Source organism: Vicia villosa, linkage group LG5 (genome assembly GCF_029867415.1).
Source record: "Vicia villosa cultivar HV-30 ecotype Madison, WI linkage group LG5, Vvil1.0, whole genome shotgun sequence".
NCBI lineage: Eukaryota > Viridiplantae > Streptophyta > Magnoliopsida > Fabales > Fabaceae > Vicia > Vicia villosa.
The window spans coordinates 138217118-138239336 of NC_081184.1; the positions used below are offsets into that span (position 1 = coordinate 138217118).

At 33.9% G+C, this 22219-nt stretch overlaps 1 protein-coding gene and 1 long non-coding RNA gene across 4 annotated transcripts; one reads left to right on the forward strand and one right to left on the reverse strand.

The window, feature by feature from the left end:
• Positions 1-10352: 10352 nt before the first annotated feature.
• Positions 10353-11102, reverse strand: LOC131605553 (uncharacterized). Its single transcript, XM_058877898.1, has one exon. It carries the CDS (start codon positions 11100-11102, stop codon positions 10353-10355), a length of 750 nt encoding a protein of 249 aa, XP_058733881.1.
• A 4834-nt stretch (positions 11103-15936) lies between these two features.
• On the forward strand, positions 15937-19439 carry LOC131602721 (uncharacterized). Of its 3 annotated transcripts, XR_009284126.1 has the most exons (7): positions 15937-16551; positions 16787-16933; positions 17291-17389; positions 17517-17571; positions 17673-17997; positions 18316-18419; positions 19214-19439. It is a non-coding gene; the product is annotated as an uncharacterized LOC131602721 (long non-coding RNA). The 3 variants fall into 3 exon arrangements; XR_009284127.1 differs by having other exon boundaries at positions 17517-17595; positions 17673-18419; XR_009284125.1 differs by having other exon boundaries at positions 17673-18419.
• The last annotated feature ends 2780 nt before the right edge of the window (positions 19440-22219 follow it).

Here is a 22219-nt window from a genome sequence, read left to right on the forward strand (position 1 = left end):
CGTTTCATCTAGATCACCATACAAGAACGCAGTCTTCACATCCATCTGTTCCAGTTCAAGATCGAACTGTGCCACCATGGCAAGCAACATTCGAATGGACCTATGCTTCACAACAGGAGAAAACACATCATTGAAGTCGACACCTTCTTTCTGAGTGAAACCCCTTGCAACTAACCTTGCCTTGTATCTTTTCGACGTCACTCCTTCAATTCCTTCCTTAACTTTGAAAATCCATTTACAGCTGACTAACCTTGCCCCAACAGGTTTCTTGATCAGTTCCCAAGTATGATTATCATGAAGAGATTTCATCTCATCATCCATGGCCTTCAGCCATTCAGTCTTATTTCGACTCCTCATAACTTCCTTATAGTCTTTAGGTTCTTCGTCTAGAACCTCACTTGCAGAGATTAAGGCATAAGCTATAAGATCTGCATATCCAAGTCTCTGAGGTGGCTTGATGACTCTTCTCGACCTATCTCTCGACAATAGGTAGTCATCGTCAGTTTCCTCAACTTCAGCATCTTCTGCTTCTTCTTCGACTTCATCTGGGATATGCAATTCAGCATCAACATGCTCCACCTCAACAGGAATCTCTACTTGTTCCAGCTCTTCGTCAGATGTTTCTGTACTTCGACCAACATCATTAGTTTTCTTAAAAGCCATTTCAGCTTCATTGAAAACTACATCTCGACTGGTGATACACCTCCTGTGACCTGGCTCTAGGCACCATAGCCTATAAGCTTTGACTCCTTCAGGGTATCCCATGAACATGCATTTCAGAGCTCTAGGTTCGACCTTGTCTTGCCTAATGTGAGCATAGGCTACGCAGCCAAATACTCTCAGTTTGTCGAGATCTGGTGGATGTCCCGACCAAACTTCTTCAGGTGTCTTCATATCTAACGCTGTCGAAGGACATCTGTTTATCAGATATGTTGCTGTCGAAACAGCCTCAGCCCAGAACACCTTTGTTAACCCTGCACTAGTCAACATGCATCTGACTCTCTCCAAAATAGTTCGATTAAACCTTTCAGCCAAACCATTTTGCTGTGGAGTACCTGCAGTAGTTCTATGCCTTGCAATACCAGAGGCAGCACAAAAACTGTCGAATGCCTCATTGCAAAATTCAAGGCCATTGTCGGTTCTCAACCTCTTGACCTTTCTGCCAGTCTGATTTTCAACCAGAGTCTTCCAACTTTTGAAATTCTCAAAAGTTTCATCCTTAGTCTTCTGGATGAATACCCATAATTTTCTGGAATAATCATCTACTATGGATAGAAAATACCTTGCTCCTGAATGTGATGGACACCTTGCAGGCCCCCAAAGATCAGCATGGATGTAATCAAGGGATCCATGTGTTCTTTGTTTGCCTTTGTTGAACTTCACTCTGCAAGATTTTCCAAGTACACAGGGTTCACAAAACTTCAGCTTTTCGACTTTGTCTCCACCAAGCAGATTTTGTTTCCCTAATTCGACCAGACCCCTTTCACTGACATGGCCCAATCTCATGTGCCAGATTTCTGTTTTCAACAACGGTTTCGTGGATGCAACATTTGTCGAACCACTTACAACTTCAGCCTCAAGGGTATACAAGCCTTGTTTCTTCACGCCTCTCAAGACTTCCTTCGAACCCTTCATGACTCTTAGGATACTTTTCTCTCCTTGGAAAACATATCCTTTCTTGTCGAATTCACCAAGAGAAAGCAGATTTCTCTTCAAATCAGGAACATACCTGACTTCAGTCAACAACCTTATTGACTCATCATGGAGCTTGAATCTCACAGATCCAACACCTGCAATCTTGCAAGCCTTATTGTTTCCCAGCAATACTGATCCACCATCTTGATCACATAATTCCTCGAACAAGTCTTTGTTTGGAGTCATGTGCCAAGTGCAACCTGAATCCATAATCCACTCCTTCTTAGAGTCACTGCTTGAAACCACAAGAACATCAGATGATTCGAAATCATCTTGAACAATGGCAGCGTTGCCATTATCCTTACCTCCATGATATTTCAAGCGTTCAGGGCACACCTTTCTTGTGTGACCCTCCTTCTTACAATGGTAGCATCGAATGCCAGATGCTTCGCCACTGTAAGTCTTCGACTGACTTTTGTCTTTCTTCTTGTCGAACTTACCATCCTTTCGTAAGAGTTTTCCTTTAACGGCCAAACCTTCGCCAACAGTCGAAGGTTTATGCTCCTTTCGTTCATTCAAGTCCTTAGAGTACAAGGCTGATTGAACTTCTTCAAACGTCAGGGACTCCCTTCCATACAAGAGAGTTTCTTTGAAGTGAGCATGTGATCGAGGCAAAGAACACAATAGTAACAGCGCTTGATCTTCATCATCGATCTTCACATCAATATTTTCAAGATCAAGAATCAGCTTGTTGAACATATCCAACTGCTCAGCCAATACTTTGTCTTCAATCATCTTGAATGAATACAAAGCTTGCTTCAGGTAGAGTCGATTTACCAGCGATTTGGTCATATACAAACTTTCAAGTTTCACCCATAACCCTGATGCCGTCGTCTCCTTTGATACCTGCCGGAGAACCTTATCACCAAGGCTCAACAAAATTGCGCTGTGTGCTTTCTCGATCATATTTGTCTTCTCCGCTGCCGTCAATTCTGCATTCATGGCTGCCTCTCCCTTCAACGCTTCCAAACAACCCTGCTGAACCAGTAGGGCTTTCATCTTCAAGCGCCACAGACCGAAATCATTCACTCCGGTGAACTTTTCAATCTCATACTTTGTTGAAGGCATCTTCTCCACGCTCACCGCACCAATTTGTTGTGAAAACGATACCAATAACAAAGTATAATAGGGAAATAGGGAAGAGAATAAGAACACAAGAATTGGTTATAACTGCTATTCTTTTACTTTCTCTTAAAACAAGATTACAAGTTTACAAGAATAACAAATAACCTCTCTCACCCTAAATTAGGATTTGCAGCTTAGCAATGATGAGAGACTAGTATGCTATTTATAATAAAACCTAACATACTAACTAATGGGCTTTTTTCCACAAGACCCATTATACAAGCAAACTTAATAAACAAGCTAACTTAACAAATTAGGGTTTAAACACTAAAACCTAATTTAACATGCTAAAAACCCTAGCATCTTCGACACAAGCATGTGAACAACCTTCGACTTCATGCTCAATCCTATCGAACCAAGAAGCTACCTTTCGACCATACTAGAGTTCGATCCAATATCTCACACTTATGCTTGAGAGGAATGAACCTGCGAAAGAGTTCAAATTTGTTTATAATTATATCTGTTGCACCATAAAATATTACTAAAACTAAATCCCCAACACGATAAAGCACCAGTAATGGAATTTATTTAGGAAAAATAAGTAGCACTATGTAATATATATGGGTGTGAACTTTGTCCTGATTCACCTTCACTATTTTAATAAAAACTCTATTTCAATTTAAAATAAAATAGAAAAAGTAGCCTTAAACAATAGTGGTTTATTGAAAAGAAAAAAAACTCTCTTTATCTCGGAGTCCATTCTGGTCCCTTATCTTTAAAAAATTTCAAAGTGATCATTTAATTATTCAAAAAGGTCTATGTTAGTCCTTTCCGTCCAATTTTCATAAACGCCGTTTACTGTGGCATCCTACATGTCCATTAATAAATTTCACGTATTATTTTATTTTATTTTTTATTTTTTGAGATGCTGGAGATAGACTTGATAGAAAAAGCATCAGGTGAAGCTGTTAATTTCTTGGTGAAAATTTGATTTCATGGTCCAGCAAGAGGCAAAATAATAGTGCTATCAACATCAGAAGTTGCATCCTCTATAAGCAGCACACAAATAATTTAGATAAAATGCCAACTTGAAGATTATCAAATTAAGGACGGTAACATTCGTATCATGTGTGATAATACCTCGACTATTTACTTATCCAAGAATCCTATTTACATTCAAGGGAAAATCATATTGAAATTAAACATCAATTTATAAGAGATAATGTTAAGAAGGGTATTTTTAATTTAAAATTCATATATACAGACCATCAATTGGTTGATATCTTTACAAAACCCCTTGCTGAGGACATATTCGTATTTATTTTGAAAATCTTACAATGGAAATTTGTCTAGATTGAAAAATGCTTCTGCCTCTGACTATGTAAAATGAGATTCTGGATATTTGGCAATGGAAAAGTTAGCCTTCTGAAGTTAGAAGGTTTTATAATCAGATGGACAAAAGTCAAAATTCCGTGAGCAATTCTGACTATTGGACTTCGAGGTAAATCAAAAGTCAGTCAAAATTTTTGAGATTCTGAAGTATGATAGGTGTCTTGCACGCAGCTATCAAAACGTTTGAAATAACCATTTGGGAGTTGTATGTCTAGGAAACAGATGAAATCTTTTCACACTCCTAAGTCATTAATCTCTTGGTGTGTTAATTTTAATTATTGTAGACGTTTTCAAAAAAAAATCTTAAATTCATTCGTCCGTTCTCTGAATTGAGTCTTATCCTAAATCTTTTTTAGTGTCTCTCACTATTCCTTTTCTTTCCTATTTAAAGACTCTTTCTCTCTTAATTTTTTCATTCATCTATCTCTCTCATTCTTTCGTATTTCGAATATCTTCTTTCTACCTTTTTTCAAAAATGGTTTAAAAAACTTTCCATGGTGATGAAGAACTTCTTTTTGTGATTAATGAGAAATTGGTCAACTTCACAGATTTGGAAAATCAAGGTTTTGATCTGGTGAAGGATGTTCTAAGACAAAAATGGAGAGGCTACTTCAACATGCTAAACGGTCCCATCTACCCTAATCTTGTCAAAGAATTTTGGTATATGCTTCTGTGGGGCAAGATGACATGGCTATCCACTCTTATGTCTATGGCTTCTCCATCATTATCACTCCCTCCCTCGTTGCTTCTACAATTGTTTGTGAAGAAAAAGGCTCCATCGTTGAAGAAAGTTGTGAGATGTTTAAGTTTGCTGGATAGTTAATAAGGTCAGAAGAAAAATGTCAGTTGTGGCTCTTGATGAAGAAAATTGTGTGATGTTTAAGTTAGTTGGATAACTTATTCTCGGTTCTCTGTTGATTGTTCTTGTTCCATTTCTTTTTGTAATCCTTGATTCTCTTTTAATGAAAATTTCATGTTCTTGTTCTTTTTCAATCTTGTGCTTATTATTCATTCTTTTTTAATTATGACAAAGAGGGAGAAAAAAATGATTTTGATATATATCTGATTTCCTAAATAGAAACCCAAACATGTGATATATCTTATGATAATGTTCAAGCAAATAAATCTGATTACAACATCTATTTATGTTTTGCACTAAGATGTCTTTGTTATAACTCTGATAAATTTAATTATAACAGATCTATGATTAAAAAGGTACTTTTAATCTGATTAAAACTTTTTGTAATATGAAAATTTTCTAAGTGTTACTCTCAGAGGGGCTTGCAAACCTCACTCTGAAGAAGTCATGAAAATTTTGATCATATTCTCATGGGGAGCTTACAAACTTCACTCTAATGAAATTGAAATTATTATTTAATTTTAAACTCAGGGGGAGCTTACAAACCTAACTATGACATTTTAAACTATACTGTGTTTATAAAACGAAAATTGTTCATCAAAATACATGGATTTGTCATCATAAAAAAGGGGGAGATTGTTGGAACAAGTCTGGTTCTGCAACTAATCCTTAAATTTTGGTGATAGCAAGTTTCCAATGTAACGAGAACAATTTTGTATTCTAATGGTTTGTTAAGTGCGCAGCGTCTAATAATTAGTTCTGGACTCTAGGAGAGCAAGTTGTGGACTCTAGACTAGTGAAAGTTCTAGACTCTGAATAAGAAACTCTGAACTCTGGAAAGCAAATTCACTCGGAACCAATGTTAAATACAAGATGTGTTTACAAGCAAATCTTCATTTGAAAGCATCAAGTCAGATCGTGAAAGGATCTTATCCAGAATGACTCTGATTCAAGACTCTGAAGTCTCAATTATCTCAAAACTCTGAAGACACTTTGATCAAGCTTCAACAAATTTTATCAAAAGCCTTTGACTCAAGAAGTTAACCAAAGAGAGAAAGTGACTCTGAACCTTAATCAAGCTTCAACAAACTTTATTCATAAGCCTCTGACTCGAGATTTTATCATTGGAGGGAGATAGTGTGGAAATATTATAATAATACAAAATCATTATCCTCAAAGCTACTTTGCAAAAAGGATTGTGTGTGAGTACCAACTTTTTCAATACGTCTCATCCTTCCTCTCACTGCTGCAAGCGCCACTCTACTACTGTGCATCAAACGTCTTCTTGCATCTATGATTTGTGAATTTCCAACTTCACCCTCCAACGAATATATTCTTCATTTATATAAAAGAGATATTGAAGCAATGGAAAAATAAGATCTGAAGAACAAAAGAATTACAAAGTACATATTCAAAGAAAAATCAAGAGAGAAGCACTAAGAACAAAAAGTTGAGAATCTATACAAAGAAGTAAGTTGTTGTTATCTTGAAAGCTTTATAACTTTCATTCTTTGTAAATATTTTTGCATCATAACTGTGTGTATCAGCTTTTTAAGAAGCATTTTGTAAACACAAACCCTTGTAACTTTAACCAGTTGGTTAAATTCCTTGAGTGACTAAGTGTTTTATCAAAATACTCGAGAAGTCATTGACAAGTACTCCCTCTGTTCCTTTTTAAGTGTCGTTTTAGCAAAAAGCTCTTCCACCAAGATAGTGGATTATTAGAGTTACTTTTTCCATTATACCCTTATTTATTTTTCTCTTTCTAAATAAATTCAATCATATACTCTCTTTTTCCAATAACTAATTGAAAAATTTGAGGTGGAGTTATTAAAAAAATAAGGGTATAAATGACAAATTATAATATTAAATTATAAAATGACACTTAAATAGGAACAAAAAAATTCTTCTAAAACGACACTTAAAAAGGAACGGAGGGAGTATTATTTAAGTTGATTTCCTTGAGGAACTAAGGTTAGTCATGATCTTTGAGAAGGCATTGCGGGTAATATTTGCGGCTGTAAACAAAGTTTTTGATTAATGGATTGAGTCTTTGTGATAAGGCAAAATCACCTTGGTGGGTGGACTAGAGGTAGCCTAGTTAACGGTGAACCAAGATAAAATACTTATGTTATTTATCATTGTTAGCTTTGTGTTGTTTCTATTTTGGTTCAAGAAAAAAACTTTACATCTAGAAACCCAATTCAACCCCTCTTTTTATTGTGTTTCTTTGAACCTTCAAGGTATATTAACTCATGTGTATGAACTTTTTAGAATGAAATCTGAAGATAAAATTAATCATGTGCAAACACGGTTTACCCATATCATGAGTCATATGAGAACTCTCGGAAAAATGATTTTTTGATGAGGAATTAATTGTGAAAATTATTAGATGCTTAAACCATAGATGGCAACCTAAATTCACCGTGGTTTGTGAATCTGGGGATCCAGAAACTATGGACACATATACACTTACACTCACTCTTTTTAGAAAATTGCATGAACATAAGATAGAGTTGGAGAGACTCGCCATAGACGAAGAAGGAGAAAAGAAAACAAAAGTCTTGCACTCAAAGTCGAAGACCCCGGCTCTGATGGTGACATGTCTCTTATAATAAAAAAACTTCAAAAGATTCTCAAGGCATGAGAAACATTAAAAAGAGGAACAGGAAAAAGATGAGAAAAAAACATCATTTATCCCCACTTGTTACCAATATGGAAAAAAAGCCACATCAGGCAAAATGTCCTTTTGTGAAAAAGGAAAATCAAATTTAGAAGAAAGATAAGAAACCTTAGAAAAAGGGAAAGAAAGCTTATATCTACATAGTGAATTTAAATAAAATTCCTTCATGTGATGTATTTCTCCTTAATAACGAGGATGAATCTTGGTTATGGCATTAGAGAATAGCTCACATCCACATCGACCACTTAAACTAGTTGGTCCTAAAAGAACAAACTATCTGATGTGTTCCAAAAATGGTAAGCAAGTAAGGGCCTCTTTTAAATCAAAATACATTGTTTCCACTGATCACCCCTTACAACTGCTTCACATGGATATTTTTTCCTTATCCCGAACTATAAGTCTTGGTGGAAATGTCTACACCCTTGTATTTATGGATGACTACTCTTGCTACACCTAAAAATTATTCTTATCTCAGAAAAGAGATGTGTTTGCTTCCTTTTTAGCCAATGTTATCCAAAATTAAAAAGGAGTAAGTATTGCATCAATTAGAAGTGACCTCGGTATGGAATTCCAAAATGAGGAATTCGAAACAAAAATTAAAGAGAATGGTATTCAACATACTTTTTCCATACCAAGAACTCCACAACAAAATAGGGTAGTATAGAGGAAAAATAGATCTCTAGAAAAGCTTGTAAGGATAATGCTCAATGAGATAAATCTTCCTAAATATTTATGGGCAGATGTAGTAAACATGGTTTGCTATATCATGAATTGTGTCTTGATAAGACCGGTTCTAAAGTGGACGCCCTATGAACTATTTAACAGAAGAAAATTGAATACCTCTCATTCACATGTCTTTAGCTGCAAATGCTTTATCCTTAACAACAAAAAAGATAACCTGGGAAATTTTGACACAAAAGTTGATGAATACAAATTCATAGGATATTGCACTTCGAGTAAAGCTTTTAGAGTATTTAACAAAAGAAACCTGACAATACAAGAATTGGTTCACATTAATTTTGATGGATATAACCCTAAACCATTAGAAGTAGAAGTGATTTAGTGTGCATGTATTTTGGAAATGACAAATCTAGAAGAAGATAATCTAGAAGCACAACAAGGTCAAAGTCAGAATCAAGTCATAGATAAAGAACTTGTTCAAGATTCATATAAATACTTATTCTAATCATCAAGATCTTCCTAAAGAATGGAAGATTAAAAAAAGGACCATCGTATTTAGAATGTCATTTGTGACATCTCTAAGGGATTTACCACTAGACGCTCCCTTATAAGTTATATAATTTTGTGGTCTTTGTTTCACAAATTTAGCCAAAAGGAATCGATGAGGCTATTGTTGTTGAACATCATTCTCTTTCCATGCAAAAAAAGTTAAATCAATTTGAATGAAAACACATTTGAGAACCTGTTCCCAAAGCTTCAGCTAATCAAGTAATTGGTATCTTGTGGGTGTTTCAAAATAAGCTAGATGAAGATGGCAATGTTCTAAAAAATAAAGCTAGAACCATTGTGAAGGATTACCATCAATTGGAAGGGATATACTTCGATGAAACATATGCCCTTGTAGCTAGATTAAAGGCCAAAAGAATGTTATTAGCTTTTTCCTGCATCATGAATTTCAAACTATTTCAAATGGACGTAAAAAACCCCTAGACGGTTACATCCCAGAGGAGGTATATGTTGATCAACCTCTGAGTTTTATCAACTCGACCTTTCTGGATCATGTTTCCAAGTTCACGAAATATTTATATGGTCTGAAACAAGCTCCTAAAGCGTTGTATAATCGTCCAAGCAAATTCTTGCTTGAAAATGAGTTCCAAAGAGGACAAATCGATAAAAATCTTTTTATCAAGAAAACCGAACATAACATCTTCCTGGTTCAGATTTATGTTGATGATATCATCTTCGGTTCTATTAATGAACCCCTGTGCAAAGATTTTTCTAAAATGATGCTTAATGAATTCGAAATGTCAATGATATGGGAGCTTCAATATTTCCTAAGACTTCAAATTCATAAAACTAACGATAGAACCTTCATCAATCAATCAAGCCAAAGTTAAGAAGTGTCATAACCAGTTAGAAAAGAAAAAACTTGCTATCTAGTCAATTAGAACTTGTATCTAATCGATTAAGGAGCAAACTTGCCACCTAATTGATTAAGAATCCTTTTAATCGGAAGCAAACTTGGCTAAATGGTTTTTATATTTATTAGGTATAATCAATTAGCACTGCAGAGTAATCGATTAGAATAGTCCATGAATCATTTCCTTTCTGAGCCATTTTTTCTGAGTATTCTGCAATCGTCCTTTACATGCAATAAATTGTAATTCTCGTCTTATAAAAAGAATATATTACTAAGGTATCACTATGTCTAATGAATGAAGATTACCAATTGAGTTGATTTAACAAAATACATAAAGCAAGTAAAATATTAAAATTATTTTCAAGTCTCTAAAGTTAATTTTGTGAATAAGTTAGTCAGACCAAAATGCATTAACTCCAAAGATTGAAGAAGGTACACAATTAAATAATCACAATCATTTACTTTCACTGTGACTTGACCCTACTTACCTCACCCGGTCAACGGTGGCGCCACCACCACTACCACCACCACCACCATTCCCGGGCAATTACAGAACCCTATATAAAAATAAAACATTCCAATGACACGAGTGGATTTTCCAGTGACTCTTTAGCACAAGACCGTTTACTCTCCATGGCCGGTATCTCCGTTGGCCGGCGTCCTCTCTCCGGCAACGTTGTTCTAGCCCTTCCAGCCGGCGATCGATTCGTTCTTCTCACAGATGGACTCCGACTCACGAAGGGTCTAGCATCAACAGTGCCAACACGTGGCACCGGTGACCGAGACTGTCGGCAAGAATTCTCTCCGGGTTCTCGCCGGCGACGTATTCCCTCTTTGACCATATTCTGACCCAGTTGGTCTCTGCACTGAATCAACTTCATAGACCCAAATTTCCTCGAACCATGAACCATTCTATCTCTCCTCTCGTCAATATCACCGGGAAAGGAACAGTTTTTAAGCAACTTGATCGGAGATCCGTTGACCCTTTTGCCGGTTTTTTCCGAAGTACTTGCAGGAATGGTTTTTCTTAACCTGCAAATTTCTGAAGTATTATAGCCTTTGTTGATGAACAATGGTTGTTTCTCGTGAACCTTGGTGTCTTCTTCTTCTTCTATAAACTTGTCAAAGGCCTTAATGTTTCTACGTGGCTTTGGTGGTTCTGGTTTGGGGGTTTCTGTGAGTACCTCCTTCACTGTTTCTTCCTCTACTAGAAAGGTTGGTTCATTGTTTTGTGAAGGTTTTGGTGGTTGGATGATTGGTGTAGAAGAAGAGGATGAGGCTTTATAACTGCTCACACAGCTACCCATTTAGATTTCTTTTACTGGAAAAGAAAAAAAGTGAAGGGAGTTGAGATGAGGTTGAAGGGTTTTGAGATTTCCTCAAGGAGGTAGCTTTCATTATAGTACATTCTATAATTAGAGGGGACAGAGAGCTCATGTTAGCTTTTAATAGTGTGTGTTTTGGTAGGTGTGCAACTGCAAGGGAAGTGCATTTATTGGGACATATCTACCACATTTTGGGTGGGAAACCATACATTTTTTTACTTACACTCCCTCTCATCACTGTTATAGTCTTTTATATATCTAATGATGATTTTCTCAATGTATTCATTTCTTTATGTTGATTCAGTGTTTGTTATTTTTCAGGGTCTGGGTGATGAACTGAACCATTTGATGTTGATCAAACAAAATATTGGTTGCCAGACATAATCAAGAGCATTTAGAGAAAATTGAAAATTTTACTTCTTATGCAGTTATCCATAACATAATTGATTTTTATAAGTTCAATCAATTCTAGTACTGCTTGTATCAACTTATTCCTTATTATCACAATTTATGTACCAGTTAATGTCAACCATAACTGGACAATTGAATAAGTAGTAGTACTATATATATCTATTTTTATACTAAACTAAGCACCTACACCACACTCTTCATGTACATGTACGGATGACACTGTTCATGACTACTATTCATGTATGGATGAAACTGTTCACGTTACTATTTATAAATAGTACTTTACAGTAGTCACTAAATTTGGTTAATGCAGTGTAAAAACTTGGTTAATACAGTAATGAAGTTGGTTAATGTAACATTCAGGTATTAAAAATAATTTTTAGCAGTAACCAAATTTGATTAATGCAGTGTAAAAACTTGGTTAATGCAGTAATAAAATTGGTTAATACAACATTTAGGTATTAAATATAATTTTAAGCAGTCATCAAATTTGATTAATGCAGTGTAAAAATTTGGTTAATGCAGTCATGCAGTTGGTTAATGCACGTTCAGGTATTAAAAATAAACATCCGTACATGAATAATGTCGTCCGTACATACGGTGTAGGTGTATAGTCGTCCGTACATACGGTGTAGGTGTATGATTTGGTGGAAGAATAGCATTTTTATATATACATACATGTCTATAAGAAAAATTAATTATTTTTCATTGGTACTTAATTAAAATTAAAGCCCACAATTAAAAGTGAGAGAAAGGGAAGGTACAGATCTACAAATTAGTTGTTCTTTAAAACGGAATAAGAGAGTTGTTTAAATGCAAAACCAATATCAATGATCATGAGTACAGAAGATTGATCAGTGACAATTATATCTTTAACTGGTAGCCACAAGAAAAGCCCTTCACGTGACATACCCTCCAAAACTTCAATTAGCTTGTTTTTTATGGTTTTCTATGGCAAAAGCATAACCTTTTAATAAGTTTTATGATGATATAGTTGAATCAAGTTTGGATAACTTCAATTAGTTTGTTGTTTTATACACAGTTGTTGCATACACTAGTTTTGCTTCTAGTTTGGTTTTTTACCAATGTTTCTCTTCATTGTCATTCCTTGTTTTGTGAAAAATGTTGCAGGCTGTTGGAAGATCATTGCAAACATAAGAAGCATTGCCCATATTGGTAGTGTAGTGGAAGCTGCATTAGGGTAAATCGGTTTAAGTTCTGTAATCGTTTTGTTTTCAATTATGTTAGAGTTTATAAGGTTAATCACACATAATTGGTCTAGTGAGTAGTGTCCTAAATTTGTTATAAACATTTTAAATTATTAATTTCTAAAAAAACACAATTAAAATTATTAATTATTAATTTATTGTATAAAAATTATTAAAAAATTATAATCATTTGTAATGTTTATAACAAATTATGTGATGCTTTCTAGTAATTATGTGATTTGGCACTATGGATCGGAGGTTGCGATCACGTTGTTTCTTGACTCGAAAACATTGATCTTGAATCAATGTTCTTGAATTGATGTTGTTAATGGAGATTAGGTTTCTAACCAATAATTAATTTAGTCGTAGGTTTAGCCTTTAAACTTCAAAAATCATAGATAACCATAGAAAACCTTTAGGTAGGAGTTGTCTATTAAACTGTAGGCTAGGGTTTTTACCCTATTAGATTTTTTACCTTTAAGGTTTATGTTCGCCTTTTGTAATCAAACATTGAATTTCTTTTATGCGCGAATTCTCTCCTCATCTTTTACTCCAGTGTATGTCGCATGCCTTTGACTGATTTCTTTTATTTATTTTTGCCATTTAAATTCTAGAAAATGTGTATAGGCTTGCAAAGTATTTTTTGTAATAGCTTAGGGCTTTTAATTTCTGCCTTTTATTTTCCGCTTTTTTCCGTGTTTTTGGTTATGTAATCCCCCACTCGAAGCCTTGTAATAGCGTAGGAACATTTATATTTCCGCCTTTATTTTAATTGCTTGGTTAGTAATTTAGGGAGTGATAAGCCTGTTAATTAATTTAGATCACTAACTTTATAAGATAAAATATCTGAATTGAAGCACATGATTGTTGCACCCACACACCTTTAATAGTAACCCTTCTTATGCTGCCTTCGATATAAAATAGTCAAGTCCCTCGAGCGTGGGGATACCTTAGCAAATGTTTCTCTCAGTTCATAATCATCATAAAAAAGGATCATAAGTCCCTTCGAAGTTGCCTAAACAAAAATGATCTTGTCCCTCGATGTTGCCTCGATGAATGATGATCGTCCCTTCGAATGCTAAAATATCCTCATTGGTTTCCTAAAATGACTATTATATCCTTCCCTGAGACTACCTGCCCTATTTATGGTAGGGATAGTCTTATGGCGAACGATAATCCTCGATGAACCTTTTCAAATCCAATGAAAGGACTACCTACCCTCTTTATGGTATGGATAGCCCTTTCAAACAAAAGTCTTAAAGAACGGAAAAATTAAACTTAGGGTAGTTGCTTTTAATTGCTTACTCACTATTCAAACTCAAATTACTTTTCACACATCTTTTTCAAATCAATTCAAAAAGGCTACGCTTATTTACAAGCTAAAGTCCTTATTCAAATCTTTTCAATCCACACACGACACTCTTTCAAACAATTCAAACAAACAAGTGAACTAAGCAATTAAGAGTCCATGGATAACCATGGATACAAAGGGTGCTCATACCTTCCCTTTGTATAACCTAACCCTCGAACTCAAAATCTTTCAAAGGTTTTTCCTGTTCTTTTTCCCTTTTCAATTGGATAAAATAAAAGTCGGTGGCGACTCTTGCTATCCGCAACATTTTTAAAAGTCAGTTCTCCCACCATATTACAGTTGGCATCATCTTCGATTCTAGTAACAAATCCTTGTGCAAGGATTTTTCTAAAATAATGCAAAACAAATTTGTTGGAAGAGTATTGTGGTGTACTTTTCGTTATTATCGTATCCACAGGGATTATTGCGATATCACCGCCGTTCTATAGCCTATTTTGTCTTGAGTTAATGTTACTTTAGTTTTAGGTTTGTAAAAGATCATTCAATTCTTTTAGTAGCAAAGAGTAAATTAATGAAAGTTCTAAGTTAAAGAAAATGTATCAAGATTCGATTTCATCGACCTAAATTTGTATGTTTCCTTATAAATAGATGCTTATGACTTGCTAACGATCAATATAATTACGTATCGACACCTATATCGTCCGTGTCCGCAACGATATAGTTAGATTTACCGTGTTGTTTAACCGACGATTTCTCCACCGTTTAAACAATACAAATAACGTTTTAAAACCGATACTTAGTAAACATCAAACTCTAAATCCATGTCTGCAACTTATAGTTTGAAAGATGATGAGTTAGGTCTAGATACAAACATTGATGTCTCAAACATTTATACCAAAGAAAAGCTTTAATAAACAAACTAAACCATCTATATTGATCATTACTTGTTCATACACATATATTCACAAGAAAAACATACAAAAAGCTAGGAAGATTACATCTTATCTTGATACAAAAGGGATTTAGCTATCCATGAGAATGGTAGCTTGCATAAGAAGGAAAGGATGAAGATCAACAAGCATCAAAGGCGATTAATCGACGATCAAGGCTTTCAATCTTCAATTCTATGTTTGCTACAGTGTATTATGCTCTTGGTTCTCTCTAAAATATCTCTACATACTTCAAAAGTGATCTGGCCCATAAACAAATAAACAAAGTTTCGCAGATCGCGCTTAGCGCGGTGCAGCCCGCTAAGCGCGCTATCAATAATTGCTTAAACCGCCCAACCGCGCTAAGCGGGCTCCAGACCTCGCTTAGCGCGGAACTCTCTGCCAGAACTTCCTTCTTTTCTTCAAAAGCGCGCTTAGCGGGCTCAACCTCGCTTAGCGCGCTACCTCTTTTCAGCAATCCTTGGCTTTGGTCTTGGAACATCTTCAAAGTGCTTTTTCCACGGTCCAAGCTTCCAATTATCTATAAAAACTACAAAATCCAACATAGATTGCAAAGATAAGAACTATTCAACAATAATATAAATATAAGAATAAATATATACCAAATGACAATAAAATACTACTATTAACCACAAAAAGACTTGAGAGTTACCAAAAATTACCTAAGATATTTACACAAATTGGTAACTAACAAAATTCAAAATGTTAATGATGGAAGAGCTTCGATACTTCATAGCACTAAAAAAATTTCCATATACCAACGGACATCTTTAGCAACAGTAAAAAAAGTGTTAGTATAACTTGTCTTTAAAGACGGAAATACATGTTAACCGTTGGTATATCATGACCTAAATTTTCACCGAAGGCGCTGAATTTCAATTTATAATAACAATTAAAAATAAACAAAATAAAAATAAACAACTTCAATCGCTTCAGATTATTCATCCCCTCAACTCTCACATTTCTCTTCACACTTCCATCGCTCAAAATTTCTCTTTAGAATCCCTCAATCCTAAAACTTCGCACGCACAAAGCAAAACAAAAGTTCTTCTTCTTCCTTATTCTCATTATTCCATGCGATTAGATTGTACAAATTTTGGAACCCTAATCTACCACATTTCATTTCACACCTTCATTGCAACCTCACAAAACACACTATTCAAAATCAATCTTCTCTGTTAACATCGATTATCTCATCGTCGGAGTGTTATTACTTACCTTCATAGTCATCAATGGCCATGATCGGTAACGAAATTCCCCGTCATTCCTCCGTTAACCCCCAATCGAGTCGACTTCCTATCTCTTTGCCATGGAACCAAGTATTTTGCAGCGAATCAGAGTTTGTTCCCGCCGTTTCTTCATCGTCGCTGTCGGAGGAACCTTTTTCGTCCAAAACCATGGTGCTGAAACTCAATCGCTCGAGATTTCTTCTCACAAACCATCAGTCCTTCAATCGCTCAACCCTTTCATCGCTGCTGAAACACTAATCGATGGGTGAACTCAACATGTGACTTATGAGCTACCCAGTAAGATATTGGTTCGTTTCAAAGGTATTTTAACTTTCATAATTTCATGTATTTGATGATTGGGTTGCTGAGAAAATATAGACAAGAATATGCTTTTTTACTGTGGTGGAGTTTCTTTTGATGGTATGTTGTTGGGTAGGGGAATTTAAAATTTAATTGAAGAACCATATTTCCTTTTTTTGTTGTTGTTACACTATGTGTTTAGCTATTGAATGAAGTGGAACATTTGTATTATTTGGACTGAATCGTGTACTTGTAGGTGTTGGAGGGTCTTGATGATGCTCTTGATGTTAGAGGTGTGTAGGATCCTGCCCGTGATCGGTATGATCATCACTAGAAAGGACTTGAGAAGGTTTTTGGGCATGGTTTCTCCACTAAGTTTAGTAGTGCTGGTCTTGTTTATAAGGTAAATTTGTCATCTAAAATATCTATTTTATAAAGTGTTTAATTGAAGCAAAATGGATGCAGGGGAAGGATTATTTTAATCTATATTGTTTAGTTTAATACTTTGAAGAGGATGGGAAAAGAGGGGTATAAATTGTTACTAGCTCAATTTTGGATTTCCTCCAATATTGGAGGGAGTTGGAGGAGGAGAGAAGATGAGTTTAAACTATTTTACATACCGAGTACCCCCTCATTTGAAATAAACAGTGTCAAATTCTGCTGGTTTGGTCTTATTGCCAATTATTTGTAAAAGTTTTGATTTTGAATTGCTTCTACCTTACTCCTTATACTATGCCTTTTTTTTCTTTTTCTATTGTAGCATTTTGGAAAGGAAATTATAGCCAATGAGCTTAAGCTAGATGAAGAGCACCATATTGTGAATTACATATGTTTGGCTGTTTACAAGAGCTTCATGGAGGTAATAAATTTTAAATGGTAGTCTATTCTACCTTTAGGCTTTATATACATTGTAAGACATTGCTTTGTGAAATTCTTTTCTAACCATTGATTCATTTTAATTGGTTGTACTACTGATACCACACTAGGTTGTTGAGATTTCAATCTTGGAGATCATGAAAACAGAATAGAGTGCAATCAAGAGTAAACTTCCTATTGTATTTTCTAGTATGTTTCTATTACAAGAATAATATATATGAGTCCTTTATATAAAGCTAAGTCAACTCTACTATGTCTGACTGCAGAGTGACTTAGGGGACTACTGGTGGGGTTTATTAGAATATGTCAGTGTATTTGGCTCTGCTGTTGTAGTGTGTATCGCTCTACTGTGATGCAGAGTAAACTGGATAGGTACCAACCTGAATCTGTGTTGCCTGACCCAGCTAATATCATTTCTGAACAGAATCAGGTTCTCATATGAACTGGAGTTTATATAACAAGCACATAATTAAGGACCTCTCTCCCTCTCCTTGTAGTACATCCATGCTTGTTTAAGATTAACCTATTTTGTGTCTAAAATATTTTTTATCCCTTTTGTTTAGGGATTTGTAGCTGTTTAAAAAAACAAAGGTAACATTTTTCTAATTGGCACTTTATTAATTGCTCACAACTGCAACGAAATACTCTACACAAAGAAATTTTTCGGCTTTATATTTTCTTCAAGAATTAAAGATGCTTAGTTAGTTTGTCTAATATATTTTAGAAGCAAAACCATTTTGTTAATTATCACTGCTTAGCTTGTGTAGTACTCAGAACAACTATAATTGGGCAATTTGACTGACACTATTAGTTGTTATTTAATGCTTTTTTCACCTCAGATTTATTCCTTTGTCTCTCAGTAAAAGTCTTACTTGGCTTATAATTAACCATGTTACATTGCTACGTTAGGAGGTTGTGATGGAAAAACTTCAGAGCAAATCAGTACCCAATTAGAAAGTCTGGATCATACACTCAAAGATATTATGATAGTCTTTATCACTGACCTTTGGAAGGTTGGTATCCTTCTATGCCCACATTTGTGTTTGAACTATGTTCTTCGTAGGACTTGTAACAATTCCATTATATGATTATTAATGCCAAAATCATAAAGGTTCTTGTTCTAATTTTTGTTAAGTTATTTTAGTTAGATGATTGGTACACTTAATATTTTTATTTTGAGGTTGTCTAATGTGAGTAGAGTTGGAAAATATTTTTCTGAATATTATTTCAAACATTAGAAGAGTACAACCACTATCCAAATATCAAACTACAAAATTTAAGATCATATATACAATGTCTTAAACCATTTCTTTTGTTTAGGATGTGTCTCTACCATTTCTAGCCTCCACTGCCGTAGCTGCACCTTTTATAATAATCTTAGTAAACTTTAGCTTAATTGAGAGGAATGTTAGAATCAAATAATCATTGACATTTTCTTGTTTGACTAATGGATTTAAGTTTAACTCATCAACCATATTTTTAACAATTTCTTTATCTCCTATGATAGTGTGTGTGTGTGTATATATATATATATATATATATATATATATATATATATATATATATATATATATATATATATATATATATATATATATATATATATATATATATATATATATATATATATATATATATATATATATATATTATAACTCATTAACCATATTTTTAACAATTTCTTTAGGTTGATGATAATTTTTAAATCATTAACCATATTTTACTCTTCGAGTTCATATTTCGAATATTATGAAAATATTTATTAAGTTGAGTTTGTAACTTTTTTTTTAATGTTTATTTTCAATAGGCTACCGATGCTTCTATGGCCTCAAATCAAACAACAGCTCGAAATCCATGATGAAGACGGGAGAGAAGAAGATTAGAGACTGATTTTATCTTAGATATTTTTTTGTGTTTTTTTTTTGTCGAAGCATCTATTTTAGTGGTTGTTATTATATAATAATTGACCTTATTTTGTTATTTTGATTTTACTGGGTGAAAATTGGATGTGGATAGCGCAACACTTGTTTGTTTCTTGCTGTGCCATGAGACAAGTGAGTTTCCAAGTAAGTGACATTTACCGTTGGTCAAGATGTGGAGTATGTTTTAATAATTTACTCTTGGAGTAAATATATCACTCCTCTATAACTTACCATTGTATTTAATTATTTATATATATATATATATATATATATATATATATATATATATATATATATATATATATATATATATATATATATATATATATATATATATTATATATAAAAGAGTAAGTTATCAACACTTACTCCCCATCTTGACCATTAATTCTTTTCAATCTAATGATTAAAATTAATGAATAATTAAATGTGGAGAGAGAAAACTAATATTCATTAATTTTAACCATTAGATTGAAAAAAAAATAATGGTCAAGATGAAGAGTAAGAGTTGATGACTTACTCTTGGAGTAAGAATATCCCTCCTCATATACCTCCATGAGAGATGTGTTGTTATCATCAAAAGGGGGGGGGGGGGGGGATATGAACCTATGTGCTTGCAGGTATGTGGCTAATGAGCCAGTGTAAAAGCTCTCTTTTGGTTAGGGGGATAAGAGAGTGTAAAATATCTTTATTCGCTTGTATCAAAGGTTCCTTGGCATAACTTATAAAAGCTCAAGTTTTAGTGGAACTCTCAAGATGATCTCTTGGCGACATGACTAGGTCAACATTCAGACGAATCTGTATAAATCCCGATGCCATCTCTCTTACCATATCTATTTAATTTCTATCATTTATTTTATTGCTTTATTTTATTTCCATTTCTATTCTTTGAGTTTTCCATTACTAACACAAATTGTTGTTTTAAGTAAGAAAACTTTTAAATTAACCACATTTTAAATAACACAATTCACCCCCCTTTGTGATTGAAGTTACTTGTCCACCACTAATTGGTATAGATGATTGAGATTTTTAAGTTATTAAATCCTCAATCTCATTGTTCAAAATGGTTTATTTTTCAAGTAAAAATGTATAATATTTTCTCAAGATTTTATACTTTATATATTTGCTTTAAACACGGTTAAGCATATATTTCAAAGTGGGTTTTTAATACAAATATAAAAATATTAGAGAATACCTTATATTCTACTTTACCATATGTGACTTGATCACTACCAAAAGGTTGTGGCCATCATTGCTACAATTTCCTTGTTTTCATAATCATCCTCTGTTTTTTTTTGGGAATTACCATATATGGGTTTCTCCTTTGGAAGTTTTGACAATCACTCTTGAAGTGTCTAGACTTCTTACTACTGTAATTAACCTTTTGGTAAGAAACTCCAGCTCCACATCGTCCCGGATTTTCGTATCTTCATCATTTAGGGTATTTTCTTCACACTCCATTTTTTCGACTTGAAGTACTTTAACTTTAACTATTTTACCCTTAGTCTTTAGGGAAATTGTTTGACCTTTTTGAAAGGTTCATCTGCATCACACTGAACCTCATGACTTCTCAGTGAGCATGATCTACATCAAACGAGAAGACTTCTAAGAATATTGTTTACATGATCTACATTAGTGTAGCTATTTTCTATGACCTAGTGCAAAGACACGAGTTTTAAATCTAGCAAACATGGTTTCAACACCTTCATCATCTTTCATCTTGAATAACTCACATGGTTGAATCAAAAGCCCATATTTAGCTTCCTTGATTTGTTAATTTCCTTCATATGTGCTGATTAGGGAGTCATAAATACTTTTGTAAATAGATTTATTAGGAATTTTGTAAATTCCTTGAAGGAAATAATGTTTACGATGATGGTTTTTCCCTTGTGATGAAGTTTATACTTTTATCATCTACAATTGATATATTTATTTATTTATAGCATCCCCACATCCGTTGACAACAATATTGTGACCTTTTTCAACCATATCCCAAAGAAATTCATATCGAGTCATGAAGAAACTGTATGTCTTATTTGTCCATTAAGAAATTTTTTCATTGTTTCTATTGAAGATAAGTGGTTTAGAAATGAAAGAATGTTTACATGACCTAGAGGTAGATTCATCTCCCGAGTTAGGCATGTCTTTTTTAGAAGATCTTTTACTTTTACACATTTAAATGTTTGAATAAGAGATCAATATTCTAATTCTAATTGATGGTGAGAAAAACGTAATAAAGAGGAAAGATGTTTGAATTGTGTTGGATTTAAAAACGTTTTTATTATTATCAAGCACAAAAAGTATGGTAGCAAAAAGTAAAGAGAAAAAAAGATATAGAATCACACACAAACATACGCACACACAAAATATTTATTCACCATGTTAACGAATGACTAGTATAATTGATTGCATACAACCATTAAGATACCTTACTCTTAGCTTTTCTTACCTCATACTAGAACACTTTCACTTATGTTAAGTTTAAATGATTGCGTCTGTCATGGTACAGATGCCAATTCTTTTTGTTAGGTGTAAGTGGTCGTATTAACTTTGGAATGCATGATCAATCTTGTTGACTTGAGCATATATGATAATTCTATTTCTCTAGGGGCGGATGATCACCTCTTAGTTTAGTGTATGATCATTTGGTCAATTCTATTGACTATGGTGCAAATGATCATTTCTTTTGTCTAGGTGTAGATGATCATTTAGAATTAAAGTCTAGGTGGTCATACTTGTTAATTGTTAATTATGGTATAGATGATCATTTTCTTATGCACACAATCATATCTTTATTTCTTGTAGATGATTTTAAATTGTTTTAAAAAATTTTCTCGATTATATTGTCATCATAAAAACTCTATACACAGAAATTATTATTCTTCAATTAT

Bases quoted from the DNA above. Each gene is read 5' to 3' on its own strand.
- LOC131605553 (XM_058877898.1), bottom strand. From the start codon at position 11,102: ATGGGTAGCTGTGTGAGCAGTTATAAAGCCTCATCCTCTTCTTCTACA.